We start from the raw sequence: 13,871 nt of genomic DNA, 5'->3' as shown, positions 1-13,871 counted from the left end.
CTAGTTATTTTATAGTTGCTAGCTAAATACTTTCCCTTTAGAAGTTTAAAATCCATTTATCAACTGCTTTGGCTATGTCAAGGATGTAGTGTAGCCAAAGAAAACGTTCCTGGAACGGGCTACATAGATCAGATCCACTTGTCTCTGTCTCCTCATTTGTGCTAGGAATGAAAAAGGCGTGTGATTTTGAACGAGGCAAACCAACCAAGGCGATTTCTGAGCTCCGTGCCTAGACAGAATCAGTGCTCACTAATTTACTAACAACCACCGCTTGGCAAGGCACTAATGCCCGCTGTTCTGGTCCACCACTTGGTCTCTCCATTTGGACTGCGCAAGCTGAGAACAGCAATTGCTGGCCAATCTAAACAGCGGGGAGGCGCTGTAGTCCCCAAGTAACGGGTTGCCTCCTGCGCGGGTACACGCGGTAGGTCGCAAGCGCCCATTGGTTCGTTGTGCTCCTCTTCTCCCACCCCCTCCCGTTGTTGTCCAATGACCGTCTCTAACCCCGCCTACCCACCCTCCCCGTCCCGCTGCCCTGCCCCCTGGCGTCTAGGCTCCGGGGCCGAGATGGCGGCGGTGCGCGTGCGCGCTGGCTCACAGCTTCCCGGGAGGAGGAGCGTGCGGCCGCTAGGGAGGCAGCGCCTCGGCTCTCCGAGCAAGGGCGGCGGCAGCGGTGCTGGGCGGGGACCGGCTAGGGGCTAGCGGCGCGGCTGCAGGGGCTGTGCGAAGCACTGCGGGGCTGCGAGGCTCTAGGGCCCGCGGAGAGGCCGTGCGCACTGAGCCGATCTCCACTGCCACCGCGCTGCTCGCCCCGGGTGACGTCGTGCCGGGGTCCCCAGCATGACCGAGCTACGGCAGAGGGCTGTCCGCGAGGACGCGCCGCCCGAGGACAAGGTAGAGGCGTCGTTGAGTGCGGGGGGCGCGCCGGCAGCCTCGCCCTCTGACCTTTGTCGCGGCCCTCGGCACCAGGCCGCGACTGAGCTGCGCAGAGGGTCGGCGGGCGTCCTCCTCTCGTGGGGACAGCCGCCTGCCGGCTCGGGGAGTAGCGCGTGAGCTCTGGGGAGGGAGGGGGTCCACGCCTTCCCTAGGCCTTCCTGGTGTGGAGACTGGACACCCCGCAGACCCGGTGAGGGCGATGTAGCCTCACCTCTCGCTTTAAAAATGCTGCTGTTAATTGGGGAGCGGGGAGACTCAGGCCATAGCATTTGTCCCCTGGGAGATTAAAATCCTTTCTTGAACTTGATGAAAACGTTAAATATGTCAGGGAGGCGCCTTGATTAACGCGGTGTGGCGTCCGGTTAATGAGCAGGTGTGTGCTTTCCAATGGTGGGTTTGTTTACTGCGCCAAGTGTGGGCTTTGATGGGGTAAAGGAGGAAGGTAAGGAGGAGGCCATTTTGGCAGGGACACAACCAATGTGGGGGCCGCTCCTTTGATTGAAAGTGCAAGGTTTGTGTGGAGAAGTTGAGAAAGGTGGAGAGTGGTTGTGTTACTTGTGGACGTTGCATGATAGATAGCATTTGCGCTTCTCGACTTAGCAGTGGTGAGGTTAAGTTATGTGCGGACAGACTAAGGGATCCTGGACCAGAGTGATGCAGACTGGTTAATTCAGGGGTTGCCAGCTAGGGACCTGATGATTTTATTAGGCCCACAAGCTGATAGGGAAATAAGGGTTCTTCCTGATGGTTTCTAGCCAGCCTTCAGTATTAGTTTCCTCTGATTAATAGTTGACAGAGTTTAGTATGTTTTTGTTTGCTCGAGACAGGGTTTCTGTGTCTAGCCCTGGTGCTCTGGAACTCGCTCTGTAGATCAGGCTGGCCTCGAACCCAGAGAAAAGCCTGCCTGTCACTGCCTCCCGATGAAAAGTGTGGACCTTTTTATTTATTTATTTATTTTTACAATAAGCCTACAGCATCCACTTTTGCCCCTGAAATTTCGTTTGGTTTTAGACAGAATCTCTGTATGAAGCCCTGCTAGCTGCCTTGAACATCATCCATCTCTGCCTAGCCTGTGCTAGAGTTAAAGGCATGAACCGCCCAGCCAGCTTGTACCTTTTGACTGTTTAAATTGGTTAGAGGGAACATCAGGAAGGAAATAAGAACAAGCTTTGGTGACAGCATGCCAACAGGAATTTTACTAGGAAGACTGTTTTAGATGGAAGATAAAGGGCTTAAATAACTTTTTTCTGGACCAAGGAGGTGTGAGAAGTGAGAGAAGAAAGAGAAAGAAGGCCTAGAGGGGCGAGTGTTGTGGTGCACGAGTTGGTCCCAGTGTTCCAGCAAAGGCAAGGGCAGGTAAATCTGAGCAAGTTCCAGGACAGCCAGGGCTACATAGAGAAACTTTGTTTTTTGGGGAAAAAAAAAAGCCTGATAGTTGGTGGAATACAGCCCCCCCCCCTCTCTCTCTCAAAGTTAGCTATAATAACTAGATGAGACAAAACAACTGTATATAATGTTAGTAGGTGAAGCAGTTTTTACACTCCCCACCTAGCTTTCTGGCTCCACTCCCCAAACATTAAGTGTCAGTTAATTCTTTCATTCACATCCATATTTTATATAGAGAGGCTCTGAGGAGCTGTCCAGCCTTAGTAATTACAAGTGCATTTAAATCATGTGTGCATAGAAAGAGGCTTGTGGTTGGGAGGTCTGTTAGATGTATGCTCCCTAAAATATAGCAGTTATTCATTCTGCTTAAAAGTAGTCAATTAGCTCATGCAGGCTAATGATTACTTATTATATCTAAATTGTCATGTGTGGGATTTTTAATAGAATAAAAAGTATTAAAAATGAATAAAATTTATTTTAATAAAATAAAAATGGGATTTAAGAAATAAAAATCAAAAGTAAAAAAAGTACATCTAGGAAACAGTGAGATGCATTATTTTCTTTTGATGAATATATGTAGTAAATTTGTATGTATGTGTTTGTGTGTTTTGAGATATGGTTTCTTTGTGTAACAGGCTGTCCTGGAACTCGCTTTGTAGACCAAGCTGGCCTCAGACTCACAGAGATCCATCCACCTGCCTTCCAAGTGCTAGGATTAAAGGCATACTCTGCCACTGCCTGGCTAAGAAAAAAAATCTTAATTAAAATATTATTTTTATTTATGTTTCTTTGCCTTTTAAGGGAAATGAATTGTGGAATTTGAACTGTGTTACTTCATAGTACAAGAATCCAAAGAACAGCTTTCAGGTCAGTTCTTTAAAGAACAATTTTGAAAGATTCCTCAAAATGTTACAGTTGCTAAACTGTGTTTGCAAAACTGTCTTGTTAATAGACAATCCCCACTTTACAAAATAATCTGGAGAATGTGTTTATAAAGGTCAGGAGGATTTCGTTATATTTAGCATCCTAGAACGGTATTCTCAAAGCCAGTTGCTAATAAGGAAATGTTTTCTGGGATCTAGAGCCCCAAAGCAGTTGTCAAACTAAGACCCTTGGAAGTTAAGTTGTTAGCACAGTTCCATGCTGCCTGGTCATGTTTTCTCAGCACAATTTAGGAAGCAGAAGGATGAAACCTGGACCAAAATACTAAAATTGATTGGTTTGACATTTCAGGAGACTTTTGTTACTAACTTAAATGGAAGGTTCTGGGTTTTCTGCTTTACTTAGTGCTGAAATGGTATGAAAACCACAGCTTTAGTTGTTTCAAAGGTTTCCATTTTGGATGGATAAAGTTAGTATAGATAGGCAGCAAGTTATTTATTGATCTATCTATCTGTCTATTTATTTATTTTGAAACAGGGTCTTCTGTTCCCTACTGGTACTCAAGCTGGTCTCAGGCTTGCTTCTGTGTATTGAAGGCTGGACTTGAATTGGAAATCCTTCTGTCTCTGTCTTCCCAGGGCTGGTATACCAGGTATATGCCACACCTGGCTAGAAGGGAGAATTGGGAGTTTTAACTGCAGATAATTCTCCGTATGCCTCTGCTCTGCCACTTGCTACTTCTGTAAGTCAGTTTGTCAAACCCTGAATCATAGGTGGTGAAATTGTATATGCTTCCAGTCATTTGACTGGATTCAGTGTGTACACAGGGTATACACAAAGAACATGTCAGCTACTGTTGCTGCTGGTTAAAATAGATTTTTATAGGATTTAAATTATCATCATCATTATTATTACTATTAGTATTTTGTCTTGGCATGTGTGTAAACCTTCAAGTTATGTGTAGAATAATGCTTTGGCCTTCTATGACCTGTTTTGAGTTCATTTTCTTGATGGATTTTTCAGTGCTCAGATGACACACTTTAATTGTAGAAGGAGCACTAGGGTTTAGTATGGGCAGTCTTCCTCTCAGTACCAGGGAAAGTGGATCTTAGGGCTTCAAGCCTGTTATGTTAGGCAAGTGCTCTACCACTGAGCCCACTGAGCTCCAGTCCTCTTACTGTTTCTCTTACTGTCAGAGAGTGTCATTAAGTTGATTAGGCTGCCTTTGAAGTTGAGTTTCTCCTGCTTCAGCACCCTGAGAATAGATAGGCTACAGGCTTGTGCCACCAGGTCTGAGCTATAGTTATCTTCTTCCATAGCATTAGCTATAATATACTTGAAGACTCTCCTGAATAATTAATATGGTTTTCTGGTAGATTTTGAGAATAAACTACTGAAATCTTATTTTTAAGAGCTTAACTAAGTTTTCAGAAACAGAATTATGTTATTTATCTTTATTTTTATAATTAAAAAGATTATTTTATATGTATCAGTGTTTTGCCTGCATGTATGAATGTGTACTCCCACGTGTGCCCATGGAGTCAGAAGAGGTCATCAGATCTCCTGGAACTGGAATTGTCGATGGTTGTGAGCAGCCATGTGGGTGCTAGGAACTGAACCCTGGTCCTCTGGAAAAGCAACAAGTGCTGTTAACCATTGAACCATCTCTCCAGCCCTGTGTGTTACTTCTTTTTAAAAAAGTTTTCATATGAGTGATTGGGGAATTGAAAAACCATGGCTTTACCACAGCTTCTAGACTATGTGGGGAAAAGGTAGGTTTGTTTCTCATACACCTTGCATTACAGGTCTATTAAAAACTTTCCAATATTTATGTGTGTGTATGTATGTATGTATGTGTGTGTGTATGTATGTATGTATGTATGTATGTATGTATGTATGTATGTATTTATTTTTAACTGTGAGGTGTGCATTAGCAACTGTGGAGGTCAGAGGAGGACTAGCAGGAACAGGTTCTTTTTCCTGTAGGACCCTGATTGTACTCAGGTCATTGGGTTGGCAGTAAACATCTTTACCCATTGGATCATCTCTTGCTAGTATTTATGTTGGTAAAATATTGTTTTATTTTATAGACTCATCTGCTTCCCAATTTATGACTACTTGAAAATTATTTTTTCCACAAAGCCAATTTATTCAAAATACTTTGCATGTATTTGTATATTTCCTTAAGTAACATAGCTAGTTAGATGTAGAGGGGGTGATAGTGTAAAGTCATTGAAGTTTTTCTCTCATGTTGCACAATGCTTCCTTTAAGGATATAGGATTAATGCATCAATTTACAAGTTCCTATATTGATGTTTTAGTTTGAAAAAAAAAAAGAAGCCTAAATTTTATCTAGTTTTCTTTATCCTATAACTTAAAAAAAAAAAAAAAGATTTATTAATTATTTATTATGTATACAGTGTTCTGCCTGCATGTATGCCTCCAGGTCAGAAGGGGGCACCAGATCTCATTACAGATGGTTGTGAGCCACTATGTGGTTGCTGTAATTAATCTCAGGACCTCTGGAAGAACAACCAGAGCTCTTAATCTCTAAGCCATCTCTCCAGCTTTTAATTTATTTTTTTGAGACAGAGTCTCACTACATATTCCTGGCTGTCCTGGATTTCATTATATAGGCCAGGATGACCTTGAATAGAAAGATCTCTGCCTCCCGAGTGCTGGGATTAAAGGCATGTGCCACTACTTGAGGCCTAATTTTCTTATGTAGTTATAAACAAAAAGTTGCAAAATCATCCTTTAAAATGTAAAATGTGAAAGCAAGTGAGGCTTCAGTGCATATGGTAAGTGTGTGTGTATGAGGGGAGGACTTTTTTTTTAAAAAGAGAAAATACAACACTTTCTGGTGGTCTAGTGGTTAGGGTTCAGCACTTTTACCCCTGTGGCCCTGGTTCTATTCCTGGTCAGGATAGCTTCTCCAGGACAAGTGGTGGTGGCACAGGCCTTTAATCACAGCACTGGGAATCTGAGGCAAGGCAGATCTCTCTGAGTTTGAGGCTAGCCTGGTCTACAGAGTGAGTTCCAGGACAGCCAGGGCTGTTACACAGAGAAACCTTGTCTTGAAAACCAAACCAAACCAAAACAACAACAAAAGAGAAAGTAGATTAGACAGTTCTTAGTGATTGGTTCTCTGATATATTTATTTTGAAGTCCATCCCTGAGAATAGCCACTGAGGCATCCTTGAGTGGAACCCTGTTTAGGCTTGGCCACATAGGGCAGTGTGTGAGGCTCTTAGCGGAAGTGCTGGCCATGCATGACTAAGCATCTGAACTGTGTGTTCTAGCATCGTCAGTTATTATCAGTGTCCAGCATGTTCCAGAACATTCTCTCTCTAGTCAGCTGTGCACGTTGACTGTGGCTCTGATTGAGGTGGATGTCAGTATGTTTAGATCGTACTACAATTTAATTCCAGTTGTGTGTGCTGACATGTGTGGATGGAACCCAGGGCCTTGTACATGCTAGGCAGATAGATCATCTACCAACTGACCTATATCACAGCCAGTTTGATTTTCAGTGATCTTTTTTTTTTTTCTGATTTAAATAATTGTTTTTGGTTTTGGTTGTGCAGGAGGTCTAACCAAGGCCATAATGGTTACTACTTCAAGTATTCTATATCCCCTAGCACTTAAAAAAATAAGAAAAATATTGTGTGTGTGGGGGGGCAGGTAAACACCCTACTATAAGTGTGGAGGTTGGAGGACAAGTTTGTGGAATCAGTTTTCTTCTTCCACTATTTGTGTTCCTGGGTTTGAACTCAGGTCACCATCTCTTAGGCCAAGGTCTCATGTAATTCAAGCTAGCCTTGATCATTCTGCATCTGCTTCCTAAATGCTGAAATTATAGGTGTGTGTTACTGTCCCCTGCTGAGAAACTCATTGAAAGTGAATCTTTTTATACATTTCACAGTGCAAATAATCATTCTTTAGATTGTTTGAAAGCATCTATCCTTATTTCTGGTTTTTATAGTTGTCTGTCATTCTGAGGTTATATATGCTGAGTAGATTCCTTCATACAGCTTGTTTCTCTGCAATTGTGCTGTGATGGTTTCTAGTCCTTCACTAGCAGGAATGAGAGATTGTGGGGTTAAAAAAGTACAGCCACTCCTCCAGTTTGGAAAAGAGACTAGGGCTCTTGACTATTAAGTTTGCCAGAGTCCTGTTAAATGAATACTGATTTGTTCCTGGCATTAAGCAGAGTTTCTGCTTTCCCAGTCTTGTTCTAGTAGTTGTTTTATTGGGGGATTGGTCAGATACTCCCCCTCCCAATTAACCACCTCCCCTGTGCCAGTCACTGATCTTTGACCTCCTGTTTATCCAGCAGTAGGGATGGCATTGGGTCCACAGAGCTGCCCGACCTTGGGAAAAAAAGTTAAATTTTATCGTGTTATTTTAAGTGGCAGTGCTTGATAAGTCAGGATTTGAAGGGAAGGGTGTACTGTGAGATTCTTGCCCATGTTTTTCCAGAGACACACCCCTTTCTTGGTAAGCTGTGGAGCTCCTGAGGGCTGGTACCTGTGGAAAGGCCTGGCCTGTCTTGCCAAGATCAGGTGTCCTTTTGACTTGATGCCTGTGGCATCAACAACCTCTTTGTAATAGGGTCCCTACAGAGCCATCTTGAGTGTTCCTGAAGACTGGGCTGGAAGTTGGAAAAGCCTTTGGGACCTAGAATTGTCAGGCTATACTTGTATTTGAATCTCTGATATGGAGAGATGCCTGTCACCTACACCTCCCATCCCAACTTAGTGACTCTTAGAACTGTGCCTTCCCCATCTTGTTTCCTAATTAGTCTGTGGTTTCAGTAGTCTGAATGCATTCCTTGGTCCTTTCAGCAATGCACACTTGGTTTGTCTCATACCTCAATTTGTCATGTTTTCTATGCTGACCCTGTTTCTAGTTTCCTTTCCCCTCAGCTAGAACCATGGATCCCTCAGTTACTCAGGCTTGGCTTCTGCTAGTCTTCTGATCCAGTGGATAAACTTATCATCAAGTCTGACAATCTTGAGTTTTATTCCTTGGTTTCCACTTGGTGGAAGGAGACAACTGACTATTAGAAATTGTCCTCTGACTTCCATATGTGTGCCTTGGTTGCACGAATACACACACACACACACACACACACCCGCACACACGCGCGCGCGCGCGCAATTATTCTAAATTATTAAGAAGAAATCTACTAGCCTTTTTATCTCCTCTGCTCTTCTGCCCAGTCCAAGACTCAGGTTTTATCAAGTGTTTCCTGGATTTCTGACCTGCCACCCTGGCACATTTCCAGTAGTTCAGAACTCGATACCTTTGCTTTTGTGAACACTTCCCATTGAGCATCCTCTGGTCCTTGGGGATGGGCTCTCAGTCCTGCCATTCTAATCCAGCTAGGCTTTGCATCTTCCAGCTCTTCAGAAGTTACCCTGTGGATTATGGAACAAAGGCATAGACTCCTTTGTCTCTTCTGGTGCCTCCTCCTGCTGGATGCTTTGTGTCACTGATCTTGGTCCTTAGTTCCAACTTCTGAAGTATCTTTCATCGTTACCCTCTTCTACTTTGGCTTGTTTAAATCCCAGTTTACTGGACATGATTCAGACCTATGTTATAGAAACAAATGAATGTGTACATGTCAGAATAAAATCTGTCTGTGAACCCATGAGAGATCCAACCGTGGCTCAGCTCCTGTGCAGGTAGCTGTGAGACTGGAGTAATTGACAGCTTCCCTCTTTGTGCTGATGGAAGCAGTGTCCTAGGTTCTGTGTAAACTTATTCATGATTATAAAGAAACAGATGAAGATAAAGATACTTATTGTAGAAGCACCAAAAAAGAAAGAAAAGTCTGAATTCTGCTGTTTAGGTACCAACACACACACACACACACACACACACACACACACACACACACACACACACGGACCCCATTTCATTTTAGACACATTCTTGCGTTTTGTGTATACCCCACTTTGTGATCCATGGTTTTCCCATTTTTCTAAAAATGTGATTTGAATATTGATTTCTAACAGTATATTTTAAAAGAAGATTTAGTTACTTGTATTTATTTTTGAGTGTGTGGGTGCCTTGTCTGCATGTATATATCTGAGCATTAAGTGTGTGACTGATGTCTACAGAGGCCCAAAACAGGTGTCAGGTTCCTTGGAAGGGGAGTTATAGAAGGTTGTGAGTTACCTTGTCAGTGTTGGGAGTTGGACCTGAGTCACCTGGAGGAGCAGCCAGTGCTCTTAACCACTGAGCCATCTCTCCAGCTCCTCAGCATCTTTAAAATTCATTTTTTATTATATTTATTTGGCTTTTTCCTGTTTGTGGGTTCTGGATACTTAATTTAGGCCACCAGGCTTGGTGACTGACTGGTGCCATTCCTTTTATAAACTATTGTGCTGGCCTTCACCATCTTTTTTTAACCTTAGAAAAATTATTATTTTTATGTGTATGTGCCTATATACCACATGTGTGCAAGTACCTGCAGAAGCCAGAAGAGGGTGTTGGATACCCTAGAACTGGCGTTATAGGAAGTTATGAGCTGCCATATAAGTGCTAGGAACCAAACTCGGGTCTTCTGCAAAAACAGCAAGTACTCTTAACCACTTAGCCATTTCTCCACCCCACCCCCCAATCATTTTAATAACAATAGGCCATTGTGTTGTGTACTGAGCCTTAGTCTATTAAATTAGTTAAGAATTTAAGTTGTTTTAAATATTTGCCTATTATAAGTAGTGCTGTATGAGTGCTGTGGCTAACAAACAACACCACTAAACTCTGATTCTTTCATGATATACTTGGAAGATTCTTTTGTTTAGAGTCAGTGACCCAGAAAAGGATGTCCATTGTTTAAGCCCTTGATACAGTGAATGCATTTCCTTCTATAGGAAATTCATAGATTCCACAATGTGTTTGTAATCTATTCTTCACTTGCTTCTTGATTTTCAGGAGAAGTATGATAGCCTGGCAGTGACAATGCAGATTTGGGGCTTGGCTTGCCTGTTTTATACAGTAGCACTGTACTAATTTGCCATCTGAACAGTGGGCTGGGAATGATGGCTTATTGATTGTTACAAGGCATTCTTTCCTTCTCCATTTTCTCCAGAGAATTTTCTTTTTAACTTGACTTTGGGTATATAGGTAAATAAAGTAGCTATACAAATCAAACATTTAATTAAATTCATAAGTTTATTTTAGGGATGGGGACATCACTAATAGCTTAGTCATCAAATTGGTAATTATATGAACAGGAGGAACCAAGTTTGGTATCTAGAACCCATCCAAAAAAGCTAGACATGGTGGCTCACCTTGTAATCTAGAGCTGTGGAGGTAGAGACAGATGACTCTTTGGAGCCAGCCAGCCTAGCTTACATAGCAAGCTCCAGGCTAATAGCAGGCTTGTCTCAAAAACAAAGTGAATGTCTCCTGATAACGACACTTGAATTGACCTCTGGCCTTCACATATATACACATATACAAGCACCCACACTAATACATGCATGCACATACAATTTTTTTTGTTTTGTTTTACATTTCTTTATGTATGGGTGGAATATGCCATGTTGTGTATGTGATCATAGATTATCTGCTGTAAGCAGTTCTTTCCTTCCATCGTGTGATTCCAGGGGATCAAACTCACGTCATCAGGCTTGGTAGCAAACACCTTTGCCCACTGAACTATCTTCCCACCCCCAGTAGTTTTTTTTTTTTTTAAGTTGCTATACATATAATTTTTGTTCATTGAACAAAAAGCACACTTTCATCTGAGTTGGATGCTCTTATTTTTATATAGCACTAAATCTTTTTTTTAAAAAATACATTTCTTTTTTAAATTTTACTTATTTTTATTACATATATAGGGTCCTGCATGCTAGAAGAGGACACCAGACGTCACTATTGATGGTTGTGAGCCACCTTGTGGTTGCTGGGAATTGAATTGATTGAGGCCCTCTAGAAGAGCAGCTAGTTCTCTTAACCTCTGAACCATCTCTCCAGTCCCATGCTAAATGTTAAAAACATTATTGCTAAGCAGATGTGATGCACATGTCTTTAATCCCAGCACTCAGGAGTCAGAGTAGGCAGATCTCTGGGAATCTGAGGTCAGTGTGGTCTACATAGTGAGTTCCAGTACAGGAGCACCTGCATAGTGAGGGACCCAATCTCAAAAGTCAAACAAACAGTATTGTCATTATTTACTTTATGGGATGTTACAAGCCATGGTGTATGTGTCGGTGTCAGAGGACAGCTTTCAGGAGTTGATTCTTTCATCATGTGGTTCCGGGAGGTCAAATTCACATTATCAGACTTGGTAACAATTGGCTTTTCCTGCTGTCTTAGTTTCTTACCTTCCCCCCTCTTCTTTTTAAGGTTTTATTTTGGAGGTGAGGCTGGAGTAATGGCTCAGCATCCTGCTCTTGAAGAGAGCATGTTCAGTTTCTAGCACACATATGAGGTGGCTCACAACTGTCTGTAATCCCAATTCTGACAGATCTGAGGCCTCTGGCATACATCCACACATAGATACATATAAACAAAGTTAAAAAATGATAAAAGGAAATCTTAAATCAAATTTTAAAAAAGTTGCTGGGGATGGTGGCACATGCCTTTAATCCTAGCTCTTGGGAGGCAGAGGCAGGTGGATTTCTAAGTTGTGGCCAGCCAGGACAGCCAGGGTTACACAGAGAAACCCTGTCTCAAATAAGGAAAACAAACAACAGAACAACAACAACCACAAAAAGCAGCAGTAACAGTATCATGTCTTAGTTAGAGCGCCATTACTGTCATTAAATACCATGACCAAAAGCAACCTGGGGAGGAAAGGGTTTATTTCTATTTACAGCTGTGGTCACACTCATCACTGAGGGAAGTAAGAATAGGAACTAAACAGGGCAGCAACATGAACTGCCCAACAAGGAGGCCTTTTATTAATTGAGATTCCTTCTTCCAACCAAAATGACCCTATCGTGTGCAAGTTAACCTAAAGCTAGTTACCACGCTGAACTTTAGAGAAACCAAATAGTTGATTAGGGAAAGTTTGCCTTTATACAGAGTGGCGAAGGAATGATAGAATATTAGGGACTGGGGGACTGTAGAGCTGTGGCTAGGACTGGGTTCAATCTCCATCCCTACCAAAACAGTAATGGAGCTGTCTTAGCTGCATTGAATTAATGGCATGAGAGTTATTGTGCTATCATAGAAGTAGACGGATATATTCTGTAGCTTCTGATGGAGGAGAGTTCTTAGAAAAATCCCACATGCAACTGATCGGAACTTTTAGTTGTAGAAACTAATTGAGAGGAAATTGAAGGAAAGAAGAATACATTGAAAAACATGACTGGAGTAATGGCCTGGGTACTTATGTAAATAAATGGCTTCCCTCACACTCATGAGACAGGGAGTGTGAGGGAAAGGTAGAGATGGTAGGAAGGTAAAACCACTCACTACATTAACAGACTTAAAGAATATTAATTATTTCTGAACTTTATTTGAATATTGATCCAATCAAACTTATATAGAAAAATAATTGATGTTATTAGGTATATTTCATACTTATTTTTCAAATTTTTATATTTTTGAAGAGATGAGGTCTTAGTCAGTTGTAACAAAAGCCAGTGTGCCTTTTAATTCCAGTACTTGGAAGTCAGATGCAGGCAAATTTCTATGAGTTCAAGGCCAGTCTTGTCTACATAGTAGTTCTGGACCAGCCAGAACTACATGGTGAAGCTATGTCTCAAAGCAACAAAACAAACAAAACCCCAAAAAAAGAGGTGTGGTCTTGCTGTGTTCAGGTTTGCCCTGGATTCCCAGGCTCAGAAAGTCCTCTATTCAGTGTTACCAGTAGCTTCAGCTACAGGTACATCCCTCTTCTGGCTCTTTAATATTGGGTATTTATTATAATATAAATGAATTTAACTTTCCGTAATTTTTTTTTTCTTTTTTTGAGACAGTCTTACCATGTAGTATTAGCTGGCCTGGAGCTCATAGTGTAGAGCAGACTGCCCTGGAACTCATAGAGTCCCCTCCCTGCCTCTTCCTGGATAGTGTTGGGATTAAAGGCATAAACTATCATTGCAGCTGTGGGATTGGATCTGGAGCAGGGTGACACACCCTTTGCTCCCCAGTTTTCTGGTTTGGGTGAAATCACAGTGATGGCATGGGTTCCTTTAGTATCTATGTTGCTGTCAATCTTTAATTGACCTGTGTACTCTGGATAGTCAAGCTCTAGGCTGAAAAAAGGGTGACACTTTATTGTAAGAAAAGACTTAACTAGAGGTGTTATAAGACATTTTAATTAAATGTTGGGCCTGTTTTTTTTTTTTTTTTTTTAAATGTGTGTGTGTAAGTGAATGTCAGATGAGTGAGGGTGCCTAAGGCCACAAGAGGATGTGGGTTCCTCTGAGATGGAGATACAAGGTGTTGAAAGCCATCCCCAAATGGGTTCTGGGAACTAAACTCAGCAAGTGCTCCTAAATGCTGAGTCATCGCTCCAGCCCCTCAATATTTATCTATTTTTTAAGGAAACTACCTCACCATCATATTGCTCAAAGAACGTACTACTAATATAAGCTTCAAAATGTTAGTAGCTTTGGGGACTACACATTTGAAATTTCATATACTTTGCAGAATGAATCATTTCTCTGATGTTATGTGAAATTTATTGTGAGGATTTC

General features: G+C 42.0%; 1 protein-coding gene across 1 annotated transcript in view; it reads left to right on the top strand.

The window, feature by feature from the left end:
• Positions 1 to 556: 556 nt before the first annotated feature.
• Positions 557 to 13,871, top strand: part of Cds2 (CDP-diacylglycerol synthase 2) — a 45,619-nt gene continuing 32,304 nt past the window's right edge. The window contains exon 1 of the mRNA XM_051183327.1: positions 557 to 894. Coding sequence (XP_051039284.1) covers positions 841 to 894 — 54 coding nt within the window. The 5' untranslated portion in view covers positions 557 to 840. The remainder of the gene's footprint in view (positions 895 to 13,871) is intronic.

Source organism: Phodopus roborovskii, unplaced genomic scaffold (genome assembly GCF_943737965.1).
Source record: "Phodopus roborovskii unplaced genomic scaffold, PHOROB, whole genome shotgun sequence".
NCBI classification, from domain to species: domain Eukaryota; kingdom Metazoa; phylum Chordata; class Mammalia; order Rodentia; family Cricetidae; genus Phodopus; species Phodopus roborovskii.
The sequence above is the reverse complement of the archived record's forward strand: the minus strand, read 5'-3'. Positions and strand labels throughout refer to the sequence as shown.